The sequence below is a fragment of the Typha angustifolia genome, chromosome 10, assembly GCF_048772165.1.
Source record: "Typha angustifolia cultivar Huaian chromosome 10, ASM4877216v1, whole genome shotgun sequence".
Classification (NCBI taxonomy): Eukaryota; Viridiplantae; Streptophyta; class Magnoliopsida; order Poales; family Typhaceae; genus Typha; species Typha angustifolia.
This window is the reverse complement of record NC_133248.1, coordinates 10,807,447-10,831,768: the sequence shown is the minus strand read 5'-3', so window position 1 is coordinate 10,831,768 and position 24,322 is coordinate 10,807,447. Positions and strand designations below refer to the sequence as shown.

General features: G+C 39.0%; 3 protein-coding genes and 1 pseudogene across 3 annotated transcripts; all 4 read left to right on the top strand.

Annotated features, from left to right (window-relative positions):
* Window positions 1-128: 128 nt before the first annotated feature.
* LOC140768410 (uncharacterized) lies at window positions 129-5,911 on the top strand. The gene is made up of 9 exons (XM_073108672.1): window positions 129-719; window positions 2,005-2,099; window positions 3,003-3,082; window positions 3,161-3,202; window positions 3,276-3,403; window positions 3,590-3,770; window positions 3,964-4,142; window positions 4,954-5,196; window positions 5,293-5,911. The coding sequence occupies exons 1-9, from the start codon at window positions 268-270 to the stop codon at window positions 5,537-5,539; spliced, it is 1,647 nt and encodes a 548-aa protein (XP_072964773.1). The 5' UTR covers window positions 129-267; the 3' UTR covers window positions 5,540-5,911.
* Window positions 5,912-8,925: 3,014 nt separating this feature from the next.
* Window positions 8,926-10,756, top strand: LOC140768739 (uncharacterized; annotated as a pseudogene).
* A 3,125-nt stretch (window positions 10,757-13,881) lies between these two features.
* On the top strand, window positions 13,882-20,410 carry LOC140769074 (protein SGT1 homolog). The gene is made up of 10 exons (XM_073109624.1): window positions 13,882-14,198; window positions 14,898-14,967; window positions 16,889-17,013; window positions 17,230-17,380; window positions 17,992-18,088; window positions 18,198-18,263; window positions 19,192-19,330; window positions 19,505-19,587; window positions 19,729-19,833; window positions 20,115-20,410. Exons 1-10 carry the CDS (start codon window positions 14,039-14,041, stop codon window positions 20,220-20,222), a joined length of 1,104 nt encoding a protein of 367 aa, XP_072965725.1. The 5' UTR covers window positions 13,882-14,038; the 3' UTR covers window positions 20,223-20,410.
* Window positions 20,411-21,158: 748 nt separating this feature from the next.
* On the top strand, window positions 21,159-23,038 carry LOC140768931 (uncharacterized). The gene has a single exon (XM_073109414.1). It carries the CDS (start codon window positions 21,324-21,326, stop codon window positions 22,863-22,865), a length of 1,542 nt encoding a protein of 513 aa, XP_072965515.1. The 5' UTR covers window positions 21,159-21,323; the 3' UTR covers window positions 22,866-23,038.
* The last annotated feature ends 1,284 nt before the right edge of the window (window positions 23,039-24,322 follow it).

The following is a 24,322-nucleotide window of genomic DNA, read 5'->3' as shown; positions in this document are numbered from 1 at the left end:
ACCTAAGCGGTCTACTGTAGTGAATAAAACAAGATGCTAAGATAATGATTTGACGAAATTTATTAACAATGATACACGTGTCAAATATACTTCTTATTTCTAATAATATTAAGACTTCCAGGCTCGGCCAAGGTGCGGCCCAAATTGGCAGATCTTTCATCTTTCCAACGTCTAATTCATCTTCCTCTTCTCGAACGCGAGCATCACTCTTTTTCTCCTTCTTGCGACGCAGCAAACCAACGAGTGATTCCATCACCGGCGCCACCGATGCCCCCCCCATCTGAGAAACCCTCGCATGGAAGCCACTCCCCCCCGTTCCTCCTCTCCGCCGGTAGCTCTTTGCAATCTCTCACCGCGGGGCTCCTCTCCCGCATCCCCTTCTCTCCCTTCAACCCCCATCGCGCCGCCCCCGCCGCCGCTGTTAACCCTAAGCCGGCGCCGCTGTGCTCATCGGCGGTGACCGTACCCATGGCGTTCCCCTTCTTCTCTGCCTTCTCCTCCGACAGCTGGAGTCAGAGCCAGGGGAAAGCGCCCGCCTCGGCCGCGCATCCTGCGGTGAGGAGCTTGCCGCCGGGAGTAAGGATAGAAGGGCTCAGCTCGAGCTCTAATGGCGGAGGCGGGCCTGCTTTTGTGGGGCAGGTCTTTAGTATGCTCGATCCATCCGGAAATGGCCTCATGGCCGTCACCACCCACTTCGATATCCCGTTCTTCTCAAAAAGGTCAGTTGTTTTACTCCTCCTTTCTCGCCGCTGTGGTCTTACTATTGGTGACTATCTAGTGATCTAATTTGAATAATTTTATCAAGACAGTATTTTGACATGTCTATTGATCTAATTTGAATAAGTTGTCCAATTGTCTTTGAAGAATTTTATCCATCGACACAAAGTCATGATTAAATTTTAATCCTCCTTTTGTATGTAATCTGTAAATTCTCAAGAAAGTATGAAATTTCACTAGTCAAAGCCATGATTAACTTATATATATATGCCTTTCAAACGAGACATGAATATGAGAGATGACAATATCTTCATCAGTGGTTCCAGAGTAAAGTCACATAGCTTTGTCAGGAGTCTGTAGAGTTTGAATAAAAAAACTTAGATAGGAAGTTGGGAGTCTTGTAGAACATAAATGATGTGTCAAACTAGGGAGTATGACTGATATATTTCTGAATTGGTTGAGTGCTACATCAGTTCAAGTGTTGAAGGAACAGGATAAGTCACAGAAACTATTCCGAATATGTTAGTCCTATTTAGAGTTAGAATGTGAGGCTTTCTCATAAGGTCATATGCAGTTCCTCTCCAGAACATAAGAATCTACCATATGTGAAAAGAATCAAAGATATAACATTCTTTTGACCAACCACAAGTTACTATAGAAGAGAAATGGGAAGATTTGTTGTCCTTAGATGCTGATATTTCTCTCTTGATGTACATTTGATGAATTTGATAAGCACATACTGCTACTCAAATCATTTGGTGAGGTGCCTACTGACGTGAATCTACTCTTTCTTCACCAAGTATGGGAAGTTAAAAGGGAAAAAGATAACGGAAATTACAGGGAGATTTAAATCATTCTATATATAAACATATGCTACAGTGTTTTAGAGATGAATAATATCAGGTATTTGTGTACTTTATCCACTGTTAGTATTAAATGTTCCTTTTTCTTGTGATAAAGATCTTCATAATCATACATGTTCCACATCCTCATTACGTTCATTTAAGCATTAACAGGTTGTCTGAGTTCTGACTTTATATCTAGCTGATGGTTTGTTATACCTTTTCTACATTTGTAAGATCATACTTGCTAAAATCTAGGATGGCATTTTTTGAAAGTCGAAACTTTTTCACCAGTTCTTGAACTTGACTGTGATTAATTAAACTTCTGCTATTTTGAAATATATTAGTGGAAATTTTTTGAACCATTACATATATTTATTATTTACAATTGAGCGGACTATTCATATTATTTCTGCTTTTAACTCCAATGTTCTTTTGCTTATAGGACACCTGAGTGGTTAAAAAAGATGTTTGCAACGATTACAAAGAGTGAAACAAATGGCCCAGTCTTTCGCTTTTTTATGGATTTAAATGATGCAGGTACACGTATGCCCTTGATCAAGTCTTCCCTATTAACTTTTAGGAGACTATTATGATTTCTCATTGATTGCAGCAAGAAAAACTTTCCTAAATAAATAATTCATTTTGAGTTCAATTCATAGATTCAATCTTTTTGGTGATTGATGTACATGAAATTCCTTAATAATGTCATTTTCTCTAATTTATGCTTTCAATTGTAATAGATTTTGATATCTTCATTGAAACAGTCTGGAAATGGTGTTGTTAAGTCGTTTAATGAAAAAGAACAATGAGGATGCATGATATATTGATTGGAGATAATTGTTTCAGCCAAGAGTGGCTGCTTTCTTCTTTTGTTTTTCTTTTTCTGTACTATTATAGATCCTTAGGAATTATTACTGTTATTTGCTTCTTGCTATTCCCCAATTGAATATATTGATTCATCCTTTCAGTATCTTTATGCATGTATCTTCATCTCTTAGTTAATTAGTTGTTTTTTTGGGGGCGGGGGGATTTTTTTTTGTTATATGAGATTCAATCATTTAGATCTGCTCTATTAACAATCATAAACAAACAAGGGCAGGTTTCTCTGTAATCATCCATTTAATTAATCACTTCTATCCTATTTTCTGTGACCAAATAGCAGGTTAGTATTGACTCCAGACTCTAATTGTCTTTAACTTTAAAGTCCACTATAGGTTAATAGGCTCTAACCTCTGTGTTCTACATAATTATGCTATGGACTCGTATTATTGTTGCTAATGGAACCAAGATATTCTAGTTCATAGATGAAGAACTAAAATTTATTGTTGACATAGTGTTCAAGTCATAGATCTTCACATTTGCTCAGAATTTGTATGATTCATTGGTTATGTTTTGCTTTACGAAAGAGGAATTGCAACCTAACTAACTTTACTTCCTTAGTTTCCTATGTTAAACGGCTTAACGTTCCAACTGGTATGGTGGGTGCTTGCCGCCTTGATGTGGCATATGAACATTTCAAGGTATGGGTGTAGTGAAACTAGAATCAAATTGCTGCTTTATGTATATTAGGATTTATAAATCTAGACTTCATTTTGCAGGAAAAGCCTCACATGTTCCAATTTATTCCCAATGAAAGACAGGTCCATACAGTTGTTCTTATCATTTTTACACACTTTAGAACAGTTTGATGCTTGATTTTCCAACTCAAAACAGGTGAAGGAAGCTAATAAACTTCTAAAGGCATTCCCACAAAAGGGTGGGAAGAGAAAGCTTGATGGCGTGCCTGTGTTTACCACTCATAACTTGAATATCGCGATAGCAACAAAGGACGGAATAAGATGGTATGTACCCATGTTGTTTGTCCTCTCAGTTTTCCTTCCAGGTAGTATATTAATGGTCATGATACTCACATTATGATTAATATTTTGGCTAATGATTTCTATGAGTTCATATGGTACATCATCATCATTATGACTAACATCATCTATTTTATCTTCTGATGAGTTTTTATGTACTCATGGCTTCAGGTATACACCTTATTTTTTTGATAAAAGCCTGTTGGACAACATTCTTGAAGCTTCTATTGACCAGCATTTTCGCACAATAATCCAAACCCGACACATGCAACGACGTGGTGATATAATTGATGATAGTCTAACTGCTGAAATGATAGAAGATAGTGGAGATAGTTTGTTTGAGCCTCCAGAGGTATCTTCATCCATTAATTTTCTAATTGCATCTAAGATTATTTGTCATTCTTGCTCATGGGTCAACTATATATAAACTAATCATTTTTCATTTGTACTCTGCATATTGCATTTAGATACTCTGCTTGCGTTCCATTTCCTCTTTCCACTTCATGACTTTTAGCTTACTCAAAGTAATACAATAACTTATGCAGGTCCAGGAAGTGATGGATGAAATGGGTCATTCTGGAATACCACTTAGTGTCATATCAAAAGCAGCTGAGATTCAGCTTCTTGATGTTGTAGATAAAGTACTTTTGGGAAACAAGTGGTTGAGGAAAGCTACTGGTATTCAACCAAAGTTCCCTTATTTGGTTGAGTCATTTGAAGAGAGGTACTTTATACATGTCATCTTTTATTTTCATCACTTCTTGTTTTGCTTCCATGCTGAGAACTATCTGGTAGTACCTTCACCTAATAAGTTGTAGTAAAAGTATACGAACAATGTAGCAGTGCCAAATGACCAAAGTTAAGCTCTGACTTTATGGTTGCTTCAGATAAGACCCACCAAAAATGGGCCTAGTCTTAGCTTAGATTGTCACTTCATAATCTGGTAAGGGATAAGGATTGAGCTCATAGATTGATGTTCCGTCCCATGCCAACCAGAATATGTTGCAGCAGTACCATGTTAATTGTGTAATGGTAGATACAGCACATACCCACAATACAACCTCATATGTAGTGGTATCTTTGGCTTTAGATATCTTAATTGGGTCAGATATTCAGACTTTAGAAGGGAGTGGTGTCATTTGATTTTTCTTTTTGGGTGAAAGTAATCGTTGGTAGTTTTTGAATTTCATTTTAACATATGGATGAACTAGTTGATCATATTAAAACCAACAGATGTCTTATTATTTGTTAGATTATTGAAACTAAAGGGTAAGATAAGCAATTCAAAGTTCTTATTAGTATGACAAAAATCTGAGTTTGTATCCAATATCCATCTATTTCAGAAAAGGGAAATAAAAGAATTACATAGAACAGCTGCTTTCTGTAGCATAACAAGCTTGCGCATACTGAATTTCATCTTTCTCATTCTCTTACACATTCAACTTTGGGTTTATTTGATTATACCATGCTAAACTTCAAGATTGTACCATTGGCCATCTCTCATATGCTGCTTCTGTGGATGATGATGATTTCAGGAGTGCTGCATCATTTCCTAAAGCCAGTGCATCAACTGGCATTATTTCTGATCCAGAAGGTTCTGGTTGTTCCCAGACTGGTTATTCGGAGGTCAAGTTCAATGAGAATGCTCAGGCAGACCATGACCAGTTAGCAAGTGATGCAGCTTTCCAGTTTCCATTTGCCAACTGGCTTCCAAATTTGTGGTCAGGACCACATGGAAAACATCAAGAGCGAGAAAGCAGGAACAAGTCAACTGCAAGGTTTATATTGCTGTTCTCATCCTTGCTTTGCAAGTTCTTTTAAATATCTTTTGATGATACTTTGGTTGTGATGAATTCTCTCGGCTGAATCATTAGATCTGATAGAGATGTCATCAATGAAGTACCACCAAATCCTCTTCTCCCTAAGATTACGATGGTTGGTGTCTCGATGGGTGAAAGTGGACAGATGAGCAGAGCCAGCTTGAAGAAGACAATGGAAGACCTGACGAAAGAATTGGAGCAAGCAAGTCAGAAATCAACGAAGTTAGACAAAGACAAGGATCCCCTATTTGTTGCCAATGTTGGTGATTACTCAAGTATCACAAGGATTAGCTCTTCATGACGAGTCAAATCAACAAAGAAAACTGTGATCATGATCCTGATCCTACTGGGGAACCTATTCTTCAATTTGGGCTCCATTCAGCCGATTTCATCTTTTTCACTGCGCCCCGCTGGTCTTCCACGAGCCCAATCGCTTTCAGAAACTCATTTGGTCCAATTATGGAAGATGCTGTAGTGATGTATTACAGCAGTTGGCAGGTGCTTCCCATACACATTTACTAATCCAAATGGAAAAGAAAGTGTTGTGATTCTGCTTCAGCCAAATCAGAAAGCTATGAAATTTGTATAATACAGTGATTGGAATAAAAAAAAAATTGCAAGTGGTGTTTGAGTAAATCTGATTCCAGGCCAACTAAAGATTCAAAATTATATGCTTACACGTCCCAGGAATAACCAAAGTTATTAAATTGTTCTCAAGTGCAATGGGCATCTGCCCTTTATCGTGTTCATGGGGTTCCCTTCTTTTCCGAGAAGACAAGGGGGGGAATCCGACTCTTTCCTCTTATAGAAACCATCTTCATCTCTCAGTAAGTTATACAGGGTCCAATTAACTCCCTCCCCCTTTATGCTAAAATGTTAGAGAATTTTAAGCGGGGGATCATTTTCAAAAGTGATTCAACCGTTTTGTTGCACTAAGGTCATATGCTCTGCTTTCCTGTAACGCAATGATTTCATTTCTTTTCTTCCAGAATCCCACTAGAAAGTGGTGTGCACTTTTGATGGATGAACGGGCTAGAAAGTGATTTGTACATCTATCTCATTACGAAGCAGTAGAGACTAGAGAGGCTTCAGCTTTATCCTATTCTTCTACCATGCAACTCATCCGCCTTATTGTTGTTTTATTGTTACATATGGAACATAGCTGGATGCTTATCAGCTTTAGCCAATCAAGTATGCTGTGGTGGTGATTTCCTTCTAGGATATGTTTTAAAAAAAAAAATAGCAATAAGTTGAGAGCATGTTGATATAATTAAGTGGTGGCCCAACTCATCCAATTGACTTGGGGTTAAAATTACGGAAATAATTTTCTTTTCACCTCTTAAATTATCACCCATTTTTATAATTAATTATTTAAAATTTTCTTTTTATATGCATTGATCATCTAAACTATCAAGACAAGGACGTCGTTGACGGAATTGATAAATTAACTAAATTATCCCTCTATTTATAATGACAAAATAATTAAATGGCTTAACTAATATTAATATTTTATTTTATTTTAAATTTCTTTATTTTCTTTTGTCCTAATCTCTTTTCTGAAACAAAATTCCGTCGCTCCAAGGGAGTAAGGTGTGATGCATGACATGGGGCGACCGACCATGGCTTGGTGAAACATGAGGTCGATGAATGCCAAGGGGTCGACGATCTCAAGGTGAAGGCCTCATTGAGCCCAAGCCTTGGTGAAGGGTGCATTATCATTGTCGTTGAAGACCTCATCAAAAAGGTGGCGCTCGTTGGAGAAGATGATGCAAACGTGTATGCAGGACAGATCTAATAGAGGATTTTGGACTCGAGGGAATCTCACCTGAGGCATTGCACATAGGCACCGAGGTAGCGGAAGCAGAGGTCCATCGCCAGCAATGCAAAACTACTCAACACTGAGGCAGCCCTAGCTAACGGAGATCATCTGTCAAAGATATATCAGAGGTCATAGATAGTGTTGGAGGGAAGCAAACCCAACGCTCATTGTTGGCGGTGGTGTCCGAGGTTGAGTACCATTATGTCGTTGGTGAGTTGGCGTGGGCCACCGACAATCAAGCCCTCAACGGGATTTGCCTCTTCATTGGTGGCGACAAAAGAGGAGCGAGCCGTTGGGGCGGCTAAGGCGATGTAGTTGAGGTGGGAGAGGATGGTCGAGGTGAGAGATAGAGCGAATATAGTTGATGCCCGTGGAGAAGAGCTAGTCGTTGGATGGAGACTTCTTCCGGCATGAGGTGGAGAAGGCATCCCACTTGAGTGAACCCTGCAACAATGGATGGAAGGAGTGGAGGAGGGTATTTTCATCTACCTAAAATTTTCTCTTGACTTAGCATGTGACTTGCACATGCACATAAGGGTAAAATTGGCATACATTTATCACGTGACATTTAATGGACGAAAATAGGTAACAAAATAAGTCAAGTAAGATATATCCAATATCTAATAGTTTATGAGGTTAGTGTATACTAAACATATTTACGGGGACAGTGTAGAAATAAGTGAGTTTAGGAGGTGAAAAAAAAAACCAATATTATATTGCATTGATGCTGCAGTGTGATAACTAAACCCCGCCCTTTGATCTTTGCAAATTGCACTAGAAGCTTTCCTCCTTGTAAATTTAATATAGTATTATTTAGACAACTAGCTCGTTGGAAGTTTTCAAGACGATCGTTATCACTGAGACGCTGCAACAGTTGTACAAGACTTTGAATTCTAGAGAGAAGACGTGGTGGCATATTGACATCAAGCGTGAATTAAAAGTTCTAAGTTTATCTCAACTTAGTATTTTGTACGGCGTATATGCTGTAGCCAAATATTTAAGAATGATTTGGAGATGATATTGATAGGAGACTACTACTTTGTCCAGGTATTTAATCAACTAATTGGAAATGGCTGCCCTGCAGTTCCCACACTAATTAAATTTGAGAAATTTATTAAAAGAAACCACCAAGATTTTGCTTTTATTATCATCAACTTAAAGCATTTTCCAGGTATTAATAATAAAATGCAGGTGTCAAGTAATAAATACGTATATAATATAGTGTTAATTATTAAAAGGCAAAACATATGGTTTCCCTAATTAGTTACATTCGAAAATTTAGAGATAGAAAAGTGATAATGGATTGAGCTAAGTTAAGAGTCGATCTACAAATGGGTTGATCTAGGCACATTGTTAGTGTCTATCGATGTATCAGTAGTGCATATCTGAAAATTTTAATTCCTACAAGAAAAGAAATATAGTAAAAAATTAGCACACATATAATTGAAACCGTCGGATGCATATAGTCAAACCTTAAGTCCACAATGATTTGCATTACGAGCCAAATCTTATGATTGACAATTTATTTTCTCACAAATTTACATTTCACACCTTATATATTTTAAAATATTTTTAATTTTAAACCTTATATTAAACTTTATTGTCTATCGAAACGCCTCAAGTATGCCTATACTGATGCCTTGTTATCGGTCTTCGTTGGGTGACATATATATAATGCCGGTGTTTTCCGAGACTATATACTATAGCAGAGGCCAGAGGGCTCCATAGATACCAAACGGTAAAATCATAAAATGGTAAGGTGTGAAATGTAAATTTTTTTCCTTGCATTTATTCTCAATCCAATTCGGGCTTTATAATTACTTCCTTTGTATCTTTTTGTGAGCGCATTGACGACCCGCGCGTGGAAGAGCTCCAACTTAACTAAGTCGACGTAGAGAGGGAGACGACATCTTCTCTCTCTATCTCTCATATCGCTCGCTTTCTCTCTCCTTTGACATTTTTTAAGGTCTAGTAGGGGGAATCGATCCAAAAACTGGAGACCGTTTCTGAACCGTTTCCCCTTCTTTCTTTTTTTTCCTCCTTCCCCCTCCTCATTAGCCTTTTAGGGGAGGATCGAATGCCCACCACCACATACAAATCCAGTGCCCACCAAACCCACTCCCTTCCGTACAAATCCCATCTCTCTCTCTAAAAAGTCAGCGCCTCTCCCTTATCTCTTGTTCGTCTTCACCAGAGAAGAAGAATGCCCAAATAGCTTACCCTCCCATGGACAACGAGAACAACGACGACATCAACAACAACTGGGATCTCCAAGCCGTGGTTCGAAGCTGCCGTTTCTCGAGCCCACCACCGCCGCCACCGCCACCGCCACCGTCACTGCCACTGCCGCCGCCGCCACCACCTCCTCCTCCTCCTCCTCTTCCGTTGTTGGGTCTTAAAGAGGAGCGATTAGAAGCAAAAGAAGACGTCGCATGCTTCAACAATCCAACGGAGACGAAAAGTGATCTCCAAGAGCTAGAGGAGCTCTGCAAAACCTTCTTCCCCAAAACCCAACAACACCAACAAGAGCAAGCGGCACATAAGCCTCCTCCCTCCATTACATCCCCTCGGCCCAACTCCTTAGGCCCCAAATCGAAGCGAAGGTAGCTTAATCACACCTTTTTCTGTCTTTCTTGGTGATTAATTCACAAATTAGAAGAGACCCATTGAAAATTTCTGATCGAATCGCAGGAAGAACCAGCAAAAGCGGGTGGTTTGCTATGTCCCTGCGGATGGGGTCTCTTCGGATACATGGGCTTGGCGTAAATATGGGCAGAAACCCATCAAAGGATCTCCTTATCCTCGGTGATTACCGAACTAATTTGCTTCAGATTTGCTTCTTTTACTAGTACTATTCTCAGGTTCTAACTGAGTGGGAGAATGGATAACAGAGGATACTACAAGTGCAGCAGCTCGAAAGGTTGCCTAGCTCGGAAGCAAGTGGAGAGAAGCCGGACCGATCCGGCCATGTTTGTGATCACCTACACGGCGGAGCACAACCACCCCATGCCTACTCACCGGAACTCGCTCGCTGGGAGCACGCGTCACAAATTTCCTACTCCCTCCGCCGCTGCCGCCACGGCCGAGAACCCACCTCCGGGGAACCCGAGCGCGGCCGCGGGGCTCTCCCCGACGACCCCTCTCACGGCTTCCATGGAGGAGGAGGAAGAGGACGGAGTGATGCTGGTGGACGACATGGAGGTGATGGGAGAAGACGAGTTGCTCTTCGTGGGCTCCGAAGGCGATAAGGATGGCGGAGAGGTGCAGTCCACTGCGGAGCTCTTGAGCTTCTTCGACGACGGCGGTGAACTCGAGGCGGCCTTCTTTAACAGACCATGAATGGTCAACGGTAACGGCACAGTAACCGTAGCTTGGGGCGGTTGACCGCAGTCCCTGTTTGTCCTTTTGCCGGCAGACTGCAGACATACACAGAAAGAGTGCAGGGAGAATTCGATCCATCCGTTTATATTTTTGTAGAAATCTCTCCACTCGCCCTTCTTCTTTAGTTTATGTACAGTGGAAATAAGAAACATAGGAAAAGGAAAATTTTTAGGCCAAAAAGATTCCTTGATTCCAATGCTGCTTCTTCTCTCTCTCTCTCTCTCTCTCTGTAAAACTTTTAGATTTAGACACAACATACCATGTAATTATATTAACATTTGAAATTTTTCTTCCTTTTTTAATGAGAATATTGCTTGTCGCCAAGTCCTAAAGGAGAACATACATCAAAACCGCCCCCACTGGGATGTCTCAGTGGGAACATCGAATCTGTTCCAATAAAACGCTATATATCGGCAGTAAATCCCATCTAATATGTTATTAAATATTAAAACTTTGCTTCACAGAGGTGCAGTCAACGCGGTATATCATAAATGGAGGGGAGCTAACTAGCTAATAGTCAACGCGTCTAAGTCATTGAGCCCATCTCCTTGGGCTAGAGAATCAACCACTTACATCATTAAAACTGCATAAAAAGTCTAATTTGCCCATACGATCTCCTTTTCTTTTGACTTTTCCTTTAACTGGGCCTCTTTGGAGCTCTCCGGGTCTAATTAAGTAGGCGACGAGTTGTCCCTCTCTGTGGGTGGGGGCCATCATGGCCACTCGGAGCGGGCTCCATCGCCACCAACTGCGGTTTTATACGGCAAAGACGTACCGACAGCGACGGAGCAAAACGAAGATGACAGCCAGCAGTCGGTAGTACAACTTCCACGACTCGTCGAGTTAGAATAGTTAAACAATGATTAATTCTAGTTTTATTTTTCCTCTTCTTCCAGATTAATGATTAATTAATCCTACTCCCACCCAATTAGTCTCTAATTATGAAAGCAAAGCATTGGTGTGATAAATTCGGTGGCTCCAAAGGATGACAAAATTATTATTTCTATATTCCATCGTACGGTGACGGTGTCACCGTCCTGAAAATAACGTCTCTTCGTTTTTAAGTTGTATGCATGCATTCTTCTTTCTGTAGAATAAACAACCATATGAAAGGACTTGTTAGACTAGGGTTTTATTGACAAAAAATTTATTTAAATACCCTATATATAAATTAATCACCTAACTATATGCATCCAAGTTGCTAACGCTAGTTTTGATGCATCTATCTTATCTAAAAAAATTTAATATGTAAACCATTATTCATATAGTTTAGGTAATTATCTTTTTTGTTTCAAAATCTCACTACTCTTTTAGTACACGGACTCAGGTAGATTATGAGAAGTGCCTACTTTGAAGCGGACTTATTTGACTAACTAATTTTCAAAATCTCACCAACTTTAAATACATCCCATCAAGCCTAAAAACCCTACTTTGAAGCTGACTTATTTGAGAATAAGAAGTCCCTCACGCTATACATCTCATCTCATTCTAATCTAGAATGCATCCCCATTTGGCTCTGCCCCCTGACTCACTAGTTAGATTATAATTAATTAACGACTCTATAAGTGATATTAAGATCCACTGCTGCTGTGACATAAATAAATAAATAAATATATATATATATATATAGTTATACACACACATTGGTTGTGTGCAATGGGATGCTATATCATTGCTTTAGCGTACCCTTTGCTGAATTCATGTGTAGTCACATGTTACGTTACAAAAGCCACTAACACCAAAAGGCAAAGCCATGCAGGAGTGTAAACCCAGCATCACATGGTCTCCATGCATTTTTAATTTTATTTTTATTTTGAACGAGTTTGGTTGACTTAACATCGTCAACGTACGCTATTCACTCTTTTCCTAAAGTTATATATGAAACAACTTACACCAGTGGTTTGAATTAGCCGCCGAAGATATTTAAGATCTCCAATCGTTTGGTTAGCCCTTGGTTCTTTCCTTTTTTCTAACAAAAGTTTGTAGATCGATTGGACCGAATGGTGGCCTGCCTTTAAATGTTTGCTAATACATCAATCATATACATCCAATGATTCTGATCTTATCTGATAGAGCGTTCTTTCTCAACGCGGAGTTAATCCTATATAATTAGGTTGGATGAATCATTTAATGAGTGCTAACCCTTTAATCATATGCATCTCATAACTTTGATCTTATTCTAATGAAAAATATATGGACCCATAGGATTAAAATGACATAAATTGACCCAAAAGAGTAAGATCTTTTTATGAACCAGGCCCAGGTGGGCCAGGTCTACATGGAGAGTCTTGGCCACCCTTATTTGAAGGCCCAACTCTAATTAGTAACTACTTAGTAGCAAACTATTTATCTTCCTTAGCTTAGTTTGCTTAGGTTTTCTTAAAATAAAATTTTTATTTTAAAAATAAGAAATAATTCCACTTAGAACTATTGCTGTTTTACACATACATTTACTCAATTTTTTTATAATTAACATACACCCTAAACTAAAAAGAAATATCCTTATATATCCTTTGAAGAAAAAAAAAAGTAACTCTAAATAAATCAAAAAAAAAAAAATTTAGTTCAAGGGATGTATGTGATACAAGAAAAGCACAGAAAGTGTACGTAGAAAATAGTGATAGTTATAAGATCTAAGTAAACTTATACCTAAAAGTATTATATTTTAAAATAAGAATGTAATAATTATATTTGATGTGGTATAAAGTAAATAAAAAAATATTTTACATTTTAGTATATTATAATAAATACATTTTGATTTGATATAAAATAGATCGGTGAGCTATATATCAAGAAAAAAAAAATAGTAATTAAATTAATGCGTAACATAAGATATAATTTTAATAAATAATATTTATATTATTAATTTAATTATTATTTTAGAATAAAAAAATTATTTATAAAATAAACGGAGCCAGCAAATCTACATGATATACTAATCTGGATATTCCATCCATCAAAACATAGCAGGAATTTATGCAGCTTATATCTCATGTATTAATGTGAACAGAAGAAGGATGGAAGACGACTAGACGAGGAGGATTCTCTGTGACTCTCTGAAGAGGGTAAAAGCCATCGGTATTAGCGCCGACGAAGAGAATCCCGATGGGAACGAGAACAAAGTAAAAAATAAAATTCTTCCACCCTAACCTTATAGTATCAGAGGAGCATTACCATAACCATAACCATAAGTAGGGCGAGATTGGATAAGTTCCCCTGCTATTAGGAGATTGGGATGTGAAATAGTATGTATTAATTACCTCTAATGGAGTCAAAAAAGGTAAAATATCTATCTACTTTAGAAAGTATCAGTAATAGGCAACAAGGAGCTTATCCAATATCCTCCACTATTTAAGCGGATTAAATAGAACCCCAATTTGGTCGGTTTTGAGCCATCTATTTGAATCCATAATTCCATTCGATCGAGCCCAAACCCCGCTCTGGTTCGTAACCCGTCGTATCCGAGACCGAGAAGGCGAGAACTCTCTAGAATCCAGAACACCGTTCTCAAGTCTCACAATTCCTCCCCTTACGCTCCTGGTCTCCTCCATTTCGCTCGCGTCCGCGCTGCTATCTGTGTCTCTCATTCGCTCGCTTCCAATGGCAACAGATCTGGAGAAGAAGGCGAAGGAAGCCTTCGTCGACGACAACTTCGAGCTCGCCGCCGATCTCTACACCCAAGCCCTCGACATCGATCCCAGGAACGCCGATCTCTACGCCGACCGCGCGCAGGCCAACATCAAGCTCGAGAACTATACCGGTTCGCTTTCTAGTGTCCAATTGCGATGGGGTTCTTAATAACTCTTCCTTGATGTTCTTGTTTGTGTGTCGACTTCTGTGTTTGCTCGTAAATTTAGGCGTGTTTGATTTTTGTGGGTTTTTTTGCATCGAGATGTCGCGGTTGGTACTTGCGGTTGAGGGCAATTTCTTTTTGGGGTTGCCAGTGAGATTATCTTATGTGTAGTAATGACAAGACTAGCGGATGCTTGACTAGGTAAAGACGTCAAGGATGCCGCTGGAATTTCTTGATTTTACCGTTTCTTTTGCTCAAAGAACAACTCGTTCGGTAGGGTGCCATGCAATTTCTAATTTGCCTCCACTAGTTAGGTCGTTGAGAGGGAAAAGTTTTAATATTTTTGATAAGTGCAGCACCACTTGTAGATTGGAAAAGAAGCTGAAGGCATCCTAGTGAGCTTTGGAGTTAGTCGATCTCCAAAAGACTAGATGGTACAGGATTGGTTGGGTGGTACAGTCTGTGGATGGCAATTTTGGTTAAAAAAAAGTGTTACAATGGAGGAAAGAAAAATTGAAAAACCATTCTATTGGACATCACTGATCTTTTGCTTTGATATTGTCATGATTCATTATATTATAAATTTTGGAACTAGTACTTATTGTGATACTTTTTTTTTTTTTTTTCAAATATGGGCTGATTGTCTATCTTATGTCAATTTCATAGAAGCTGTTGCGGATGCAAACAGAGCAATCCAATTGGATCCTTCAATGACCAAAGCTTACTTGCGCAAAGGGTCAGTACTAGTACTTTCATGATAGTGTATTTATACTTAGATGTGATCGATGTTGAGTAGGCTTGACATTAGACATGATTATCTATTAATTCAATAACTAGGAGCTGGACCAATCTATCTACCTTTATCATAATATCAACTACGACAAAAGAAAAAGTACATCTTTAGTTTCAATGTTTATCTCCGTATTATTTGTATTCAACTATTTATGATAATGTACAAACTTTACTTGAATATCATTGTTTCAGATTTGTGCTGCAATAGTTGAATGCTGTTTCTTGCTTCAAATGTAGTAGTTCTGAAAAGGAAAGAAAACGTGATATCATATTTCGTGTCGATGCATGAGAGTGTCAAAAATTCTTCTTATGTGCACTCCAGATTTTTTCCTTGATTTGGAAGGCATGCTCATTTAGTCTTTCAGGAGCCTAACCGAATCCTATTTTAATAATTGAGATATAGATTCTTTGCGACAAGCAGAGAAAGCTGGTTGCCATATTTGTTTGCATGTGTGGATTCCATGTGTCATATGGCCTTATTACTAGTGGTCCCAGTTGCATTGCTCTAATGTCAAGATGCGAAGCAATACTGGATGCGAAGTGACTCCTACATTATAGCTTCCATATGCCATAAAGTTTTTCCTTTTTTCCTGTGTAACCGAGGGAAGGCATTCATTTATCCTGATGCAGCGGAATGCTAATAATACAATAAACCATACCTTATAGAACCATGAATAATACGACAAAAGTCATAAAATGCTAATCTACAGAAACAAGAAGGCATTCCTGTTCTATGAGTGTATTTGAGTAAATACTCGTCAAAATCTGTCAAAGCGGACATACTGATTAGAAGCAAAAGATGGTGCTTAAGGTGCAGGTTGTACATCTGGGATTTAATGACATGCAAGTGTAGCTGCAGCATTCCTCAATTAATAACTTCACAATCTGATTATTCCAAAATATCGAATCTCTTAACTCATTTTGAGATTTTCACTATTAATCTTCTACTATCAAACATGTCAAGCAGTCATCTTACATATTCAGCAAGCTTTGGAACTTTATGGTAATCAACTAATCATATGCCTAAATATGCACGATTTATCTCTAAAGTTAATGTAGTGTGGTATTTGAAGCATACCTATTAATGTTAGAACTCATGAATTAGAATCTCTACGATTCCTACTTTGGAAGTAAAGTAGCTATTGTCTTGATAAGGTTCATTCATAATTAGTTACACATGATTCTCTCCCTGTGATCTATATCCTAGACCTACCTTTTATTTCCACCTTTTTCGGGGTAACTTTTTTCTTCCAAATATAATTGGTAATGATTGCCATTTAAGACGTAAGGCTCATTATTTCTGTATGAGTTTCTGGATACTATTCTGTTTCCCTTATTAGTATTGTTGTTATAAAAGCACGTTATGAGAATTCAGCAGCACATATGGTGGTTATCTTATTCAAATATATGATGATATTGTTCTTATTTCAGCAGCACATTATGGTGGTTATCTTATTTCAAACACTTCTATATTATGAGGCATATATGAAGCCCCTTTTTGTTGCCCTTGATTTATTTGCAGTATTGAGTGGAGATAATTACTTGATTCCCTCATCACTGGAAGATTGTTCAGTGCATACATATTTTGATGGTAATTGCTTGTTGTGACTTCCTGTGGATGCATAGTATATGTGCTGTTTGTATTACAGTTTTTTATTCGGTAGACTTGTAGTACTTTACATGGATTTATAGATGCTTATGCTTGCTTTTAGGGAAATTGATTTAGTTTTTATCTTGTACGCTTATTAAATGCAATTGGCCGGTCACAAATATTATGTTTCAGGATGGTATTGAATAGCACATTTCCTTTTCACATAAGCTACCTCTGAGCTTCAATACATCTGATGCTTAAGTTGTTCCTATAGGACTGCTTGTATGAAGCTAGAAGAGTATCAGACTGCAAAGACAGCTCTTGAAGCAGGTCTTGCATTGGCACCAGGAGAGTCAAGATTTACCAGATTGATTAGAGAATGTGATGAGCGCATTGCAGGTATTTTAGTGCTCATATTAATTCTTCGTAGTGTAATATCTTCTTAGTCTTCTTAAACCCAAATGCTACCTTATATGCCTCAGTTATAAAATGAAATGGCAATGAAGAATTTCTCACAGCAACGTCTTTTGATTTTCAAAAAGAAACTGTTGTAGTGAAATATTTGCACGTATCCTGATACATGAGTACTGAGTACATTGCAACATTATTTAACAGAGGAAACTATTAACTTGTCAAAGAGACCTCTGCCTACTCCACCTAGTACTGTATCTCCACCAAACTTAACTACTGAAAATGTGAAGGATTCTCGGTCACAAAATATTGTACCCCTTCAATCTGCAGTAACAACAAGCAAACCAAAATTCAGGTAATTTCTGATCTCTAAACATTACAGACCTTATAAGTTTATACTTTATTTCACTTGGTACAAAGAATTATTCATTATTGTGTACTTTTTTTTATTCATGCAACTGCTCACTGAAGTTTGGAACTATGGATTGGAGTTCTTTACAAAAAGAAATTCTGAGTGCATCTCTTGCATGCAAATATGATTATTGTAAAAAATGATTGGAGCACGATACTGGGTGGAGTACGATCTGTACAAGCTTAGATATCTAATTTGCACTTCTTTTCCAAGTATGAAAGTGTATTGACTGCTAACTCAAAAAATTCAGGAGTAATGTTTCATCCAATATGGTGTCCATACTCTAAGGAGAAATGTGTTATCTAACTAACTTTAGATGTCTATTCAGCTAGTTGATTCTGAAAAAAAGAATTACAAGTTAGAAATTTTCTTGTTGACTAAGAAGTGCCTATTCTAGATATCTTACCATTTACAGGACAGCTGGACAGGTAGGCTATGCTAATTTGCCCAATCGCTTCTAATTGCACATCTGGAATTTCCAGTACATAAAGGCACTGATTTCTACTCATACCATTAGTTTTCTTATAGTTTTTTCTCTTTTTTTTTCCATACAGGCATGATTTCTATAATTCTGTCACAGATGTTGTTTTGACCATTTTCGCTAAGGGTATCCCAGCAAAGGATGTGTCTATTGAATTTGGTGAACAAATAGTATGCTCTTCCATGAGCTATCTTTTATCTGTATTTTCAGGCTGACATGACCTTTTCCTTTCACAAAGTCATTATTATGTTGATGTGATGATCTTTTTCATCTTTTCAGTTGAGCGTTGCCATAGATATCCCTGGGGGTGAAAAATATCATTTTCAACCACGTTTATTTGGAAAGGTACTGAACTTTTTGAGAATTCTTTTATGGGAAGAACTTGATTGACATTAAAATATTAAATGTCAAGAGGATAAGTAGTTCTTTGTTTCCCTCTTTCCTTTTTTGGCTCCTTGGAGATGTGCATTTTTCTTCTTTGATATGAAGCACCTTTCTAATAAAATCTTCAGAATGAAAGGAACTTTTTTGTGTATGGTTCTATCTTTTGCAAACTAATTTCTTTTATGTTTATTTCTAGATTCTCGCTGATGTTCATTGTGATGTACCTAATGTCTAAATGCTGGCATTGTTTCCATTCTGTGTGATGGTTACAACTTACAACTATTATTTCTGTCACATGTTTGTCTGGTTATTGTTATTGTTCTTGTTATTTTATTACTTCTATCACTACTAATACTAGTAGTATTTTCAATTGTTCTTGTTATTGTTTTCATCAACAAATTTACTAGTTGACATGAATAACCAAAAGTCCGGGATTTTTAGGGGCATCATCAGTGTCCTACTTAATATGTTCGGCTTCTGCCTTATGCCTGACCACTGGTCAGAATGTTCATTTGTGTAGTTTGTTCATAATCACATGCAAATCAAGCTTATGAAAATTGAAACCATTCGATGAGCACATTTAATGACTGTTGTTGAAGCTCTAAAGTGCATATATATCTAAGGTGCACTTTTTCTTGTTTTAAGCTTTTGCTGGAGGCCGTCATTTTCTTTTTCATAAATGTGATGGTTTTTCTTTGTTGAACCCCTCTATCAGATTCCGTGCCTTCTGAAGATTAACCAGCTGCACTTCCATTCTAAATTCAGTTACTGGATTTTGTCTGGAAAAGCATGATCTAGTTTCAAACGTCTTCCATTCTTTTTGGTTTCCGTTTTGGCCGCAATATAATGTGGTTTCCTTTTTTCCTTGCTTTTGTTCGGAAACAAATAGATTATACCAGAGAAATGCAGATATCAAGTTTTGCCTGCAAAAATTGAAATCCGTCTTGCGAAAGCTGAAGCTATTACATGGACATATTTGGAATTTAGTGACAAGAAGTCTGTTCCTCAAAAGATAACTAACATACCAGGTAGTTTTTGTATCTTGTTTCGGTTTGTTCTGGTTTCAGTTATTTTTTAGGGTCATTTAGAAATTTGTAGTTATATGATAATTTCTTATAGTTTTATTTATCATGAAATTGTTTTCTATATGTGCCTGTGTAAATACTCTTTTTCCTTATTGTTTTCTATATGTGCTTGTGCAGTTCAACAGTCTCAAAGACCATCCTACCCCTCTTCGAAAACCAAAGTTGATTGGGACAAGCTAGAGGCTGAAGTAAAAAGGGAGGTGGGTGATAACATGTGGATCTGATTGTTTATGTATCTTCTTTGTGGACGTGCAACAACTTGGCTTCTGTATTCCTATGCATCCTAGTGTAATTACACAGATTTTACTTCCTTGAGTCTCTTTATTGTTGCTCTCTCCCAGGAGAAAGAGGAGAAGCTAGACGGTGATGCTGCATTGAACAAAATGTTCCGGGATATATATCAAGATGCTGATGAGGACACTAGAAGAGCAATGAGCAAATCCTTTGTATGTCGTGACTTCATTATACAATTTTGGTTTGCCTATAGAAAGCTACTCGCTGAGAGTGCTGATTACAGCATCAGTTCCAACTTTCCTCCTTTTGGGATACCATTAGTTATTTGAAGTGTAGCCTCATAACAAACACGTCAGCACCGAGAGGACTATGTTCAGTCTCATGCTTTCATTACTATCCTATCTGATGATCAGTTTCGGTTCTTACGACAAAATCTTGTCAAAATACTACCTCAAGTTACATGCTCTAATTTATTTTCTGCACTTTTCTGCAGATTGAATCAAATGGGACGGTATTGTCAACTAACTGGAAAGATGTGGGTTCAAAGAAGGTGGAGGGGAGTCCGCCTCAGGGTATGGAGATGAAGAAATGGGAGTATTGACCCATTCTAGTCAGTTGTAATCTGTCAATTTTGTTTGTTGGACTTGGTTTCGCATTTAATCTCATTGGGGCTGTAATAATTGTATATTTCCTTCTATGAATTAGAATTTTCATTTAACTAAAGTAAGTTGTGGTTTCCAGCATATTCCATGTTAAATAGAATATTTATCCCCCTCTGATTTGATTTTATTGATCTCTTGTTTTCCCATCTCTTTGGACTTCTTTGTTGGGTCTTAATTTCTGTCTGTTAATTGTAAGACATTCCATTATTGGTGCCTCAGCGAGACGTTTCTCCTTTATATCGGTCATCCAGAATAGTAGTAGTTTTCTAGCTTTTGTGGTTAATGAGTATCTGACACTACCGATCAAAATCAAAATGCGTACTCGTCGCAGTACCTCGATCATGCACCTTTGATAAATTTTAATCGCATCTCAATAGAGATTATTTTGCATTTACACGGGGAAATACATACTCGTCGATACCCATCTAGTCACTTATTGGTAAAATCTTACATTTGATTAGAAGTTACCAAAAGTGTTGCCTTGAGAGTATATTAAGGTATAAAGATTGTAGGACTAGGATTTTAATCAATTCGGTCTCACCCAGGTACGTGGTAGATTTGAGTTTAGATCCATTTAACTTTCTCGATTCACATCAGATCATCAGAATCTATCTCAATTTGAATCAAACAAATATCCAACTACACCCCGGAATTTTGAATCCATTCAAGTTCCACTTCCATTCGGATCACAACAATCAGCGCACCATGGACTCGTGAGTCGTGGCCGCCCAATTGGTCCAGTCGACCAGAGTCGTACCGAACCCGTTACCCGTCGCCGACTCTGAATGCGAATCCGGAAGGACCGTAACCAACTCGAAGTTTCCCTCATCACGCGTTGTCTTTTGATGTTTACTACGTGTCACAAGGCCGTCCTTCGACTTCGACTGGGTGAAGGAATTTGTTAATCGTTACAAATTCTCTACCTTCTCTTGCGCCCTCCCACGCTGCCATTCCCTCTTTGTCTTGCTTTCCCTCGATTACTATCCTAACCCTAATTTCGATCTCGATCTCGATCTCGATCTTTCCTATCCATCTCCACCATGCTTCTCTCTCCCGGTCACTCTCCCCGCCAAATCTCCCCTCCCAACCAAACCCTAACCCTAGACGCTTCTCCGGCCTCCGGCGGCGTCGCTGCCTCGTCTTCCTCCTCCGGTGTCTCTCGGAAGCGCCGCGCCGCCGTGCTCGACGAAGACACGTACGTGGCCGCGATCGAGAAGATCATCGAGCGTGACTTCTTCCCCGACATTCCCAAGCTTCGCGACCGCCTCGATTGGCTGGAAGCCGTCCGATCCGCGGACCCTGTCCTAATCCGCGACACCCAGCTCAAGATCCTCGAACGCCGCGCCGCCGCCGGCAAAACCCCATCCGCCTCTGCCACCGGAGATCGCCGCTCCTTGACCCGCACCCCCGGCACCTCCTTCTTTCCATCCTTCTCCGCCACGCCCTTAGGATCCGACAAGACCCCCTCCGCCGCTGGTCAAACGGCTGCGGCGGCGGCGACTGATGACCCCTCGGTCGACGTGGACGTCAACCTCTCACTCGATGATTTTTTGAGAAGGTACACGAGCGAGGACAACGATAGCTTCTCCAATATCCTGGAGAAGGTCAATCGGAAAAGGAGGGAGCGGTACGCCCACCTATTGGAAGGCGAAAAGGAGCAACCTTTAAAATCCTTGGAGGACGCGAAACGTGACCGGATCACCGACGGTTATGGCACATCGGGGCAGCCGGCGAGCACGTTGGAGGCATGGAAGTACACTGCGAAGAATTTGTTGATGTATAATCCTTCCGACGAGGGGGAGGCCCCGCTAACCGAGGCGGAGAGGGCAGAACGGCTTAAAGGATTGACGAAGGAGATCAATCGGTCCAACACGCGGTTTAGCAGCAAGTCGGTGGCGGATGCGAAGCCCACTAAGGAAGAAGAGGCAATTGCAATACTCTACACTCCGGTTGCTGGCACCACGCCGGCTGGTGCTGCTTGGCCTTTTGCAGATCGTGATGCAGAGAAGTCAAAAAAGTACGACCTGGAGGACTTAAGAAAGACGCCGAATCTCTTCTATGTAGAATCTGATAAGAAACCAGACAATGGGTATAGCTTCGTGAGGACGCCATCCCCGGCCCCTGGTGTTGACGAGTCGCCATTTATGACCTGGGGAGAGATAGAAGGGACACCGTTGAGATTGGATCTGGAGGAGACACCAATAGGTGTGGGCGGAAGCAGTGACGGACCGCACTTTAGGATCCCGTTGCCTCCTTCGCGGGATGTGAAGGCCCACTCATTGTCGAGGGAAGCTGCCCGGAAGATAAGGGAGAGGTCTAAGATGTTTCAGAAGCCTCCTCTGCCATCGCCAGCTAGAGGTGGTAGTGCAAGCCCAAGCATGCGGACCCTTTCCCCTGCTGCGCAGAAGTTTGTGAGGAATGCCATTGCGAAGACATCACGCACGGTCGATGAGACTCTTCGTGCAAGCTATCGTGGTGCGAGCCCATTGAGCACTCCAAAAGAGCGGTCAAGGTTTTCGAGAGATAGGAGCTTGGGGTCAAGATCTCCTTCGGCAAGGCAGGGATCAACTCCTCCCTGGTGATGTAGAGTCATTTCCCCTGTTCCTTACTGTTACATTTACATGATAAAGATGTGTTGCTCCGCCATGTGTCTGATGATATATACTTAAGAAGTGAAAATGTTACCCCAATCTCTTTAGTTTAAATTGTGGAGATGCACTCTTTTGTTGCGTTATTAGTTATTACTAATTCTTTACTTTATAAGCCTTTGATCTTTACTGACATGTTTTGATATATACTCAGAAAATGCAGTTCTAACATCCAGTGGCTTGAAGAATTCTTTGTACTATTTGACCTGTTTATCATTTTCTTCTTTTGACATATAAAACCTACACAGGAATTTTGATAAATCTTTTGCCACCAGCAATTTTTAAGATATAGACAATAGCTTGTCTGTGTGCTTATACTTGGCTTGATAGAGCTTCTCTTTAACTTCCATTCCAAGTCTATGTATCTTTTAATTCATTTGCTTTTAGAATTTTGAAGGAGGGATAATAAAAAGAATAACTACATAGTTCCAAACATGATCAGGTTGTCAGATATTTTGTTGATCTTACCTTCATTTTTTTTTCTGTAATTCTTCCTATTCCTTTGTTTATCAATCATAAGAAAAAAAAAGTTGGTATTTGGTAATAGTGAAGGGTTGCAGTAGGTTCATCTTGCTAGTTTTTGTTGATTTCAAAGAGCAAAACATGTTAGTGAAAATTTTCTTTTTAATATTGTGACTTGTGATTGGTTTAGACTTAAGAAAACTGGCCAAAGTGAAAATATTCATTATCTATGATGCCTTTCTTATGCTCTAGGATGCTGTATCATTTGATAAAAAGGCAACTCCATTTGAAGATAAGATGCACAGTCGAGCTATCAATGAGAGGATTTAGTTATGTTGGTGGCAGTGAAGAAACCATAAAATTTGGTGGATGTAGATTGAGGTTTCCTTCTGTATTCCTTTAAGAGAGAGTCATGTTCTTGAAACATTTTTGCCACTTTGATGAGACTATCAGTCCTTCAGGTTTGTATTACGTATCGCTTCTAGGAAGTACCATATATGGGATTCTTGACTCTGCAAATTAGGTTTTAAAAGTGCTCTTGGATATCTTGTGAATTAGAGAATTTCAAAATTAATCATACATACCTTGTGAATAAAACAACTTCTTGGTTCTGTATGTTAGATTAGTAAAGAAAAGCGTTAAAAAAGCGCACCGGTGTGCTGGTACCCTAAAGTTTCTCCAGCACAAGCTCCTATCTTCTTTCCTCTTATTTACTGTCATTATCTGTGATTACGGCTTGTTCTCTGTTGATCATCATCTGTGGCATCCATTATTTGCACTTGTTTACTCTGAATCACCATCATCACACTAGTCTCTTTAATCTTTATCTTGTCAATATATTGGAGCTGGAAGTCAGTCACCAACCACCAGTATGAGATATGCTGAATGCTTGAGGTTTAGTATTTGTATATTGGGGAGCTGTGGTATTA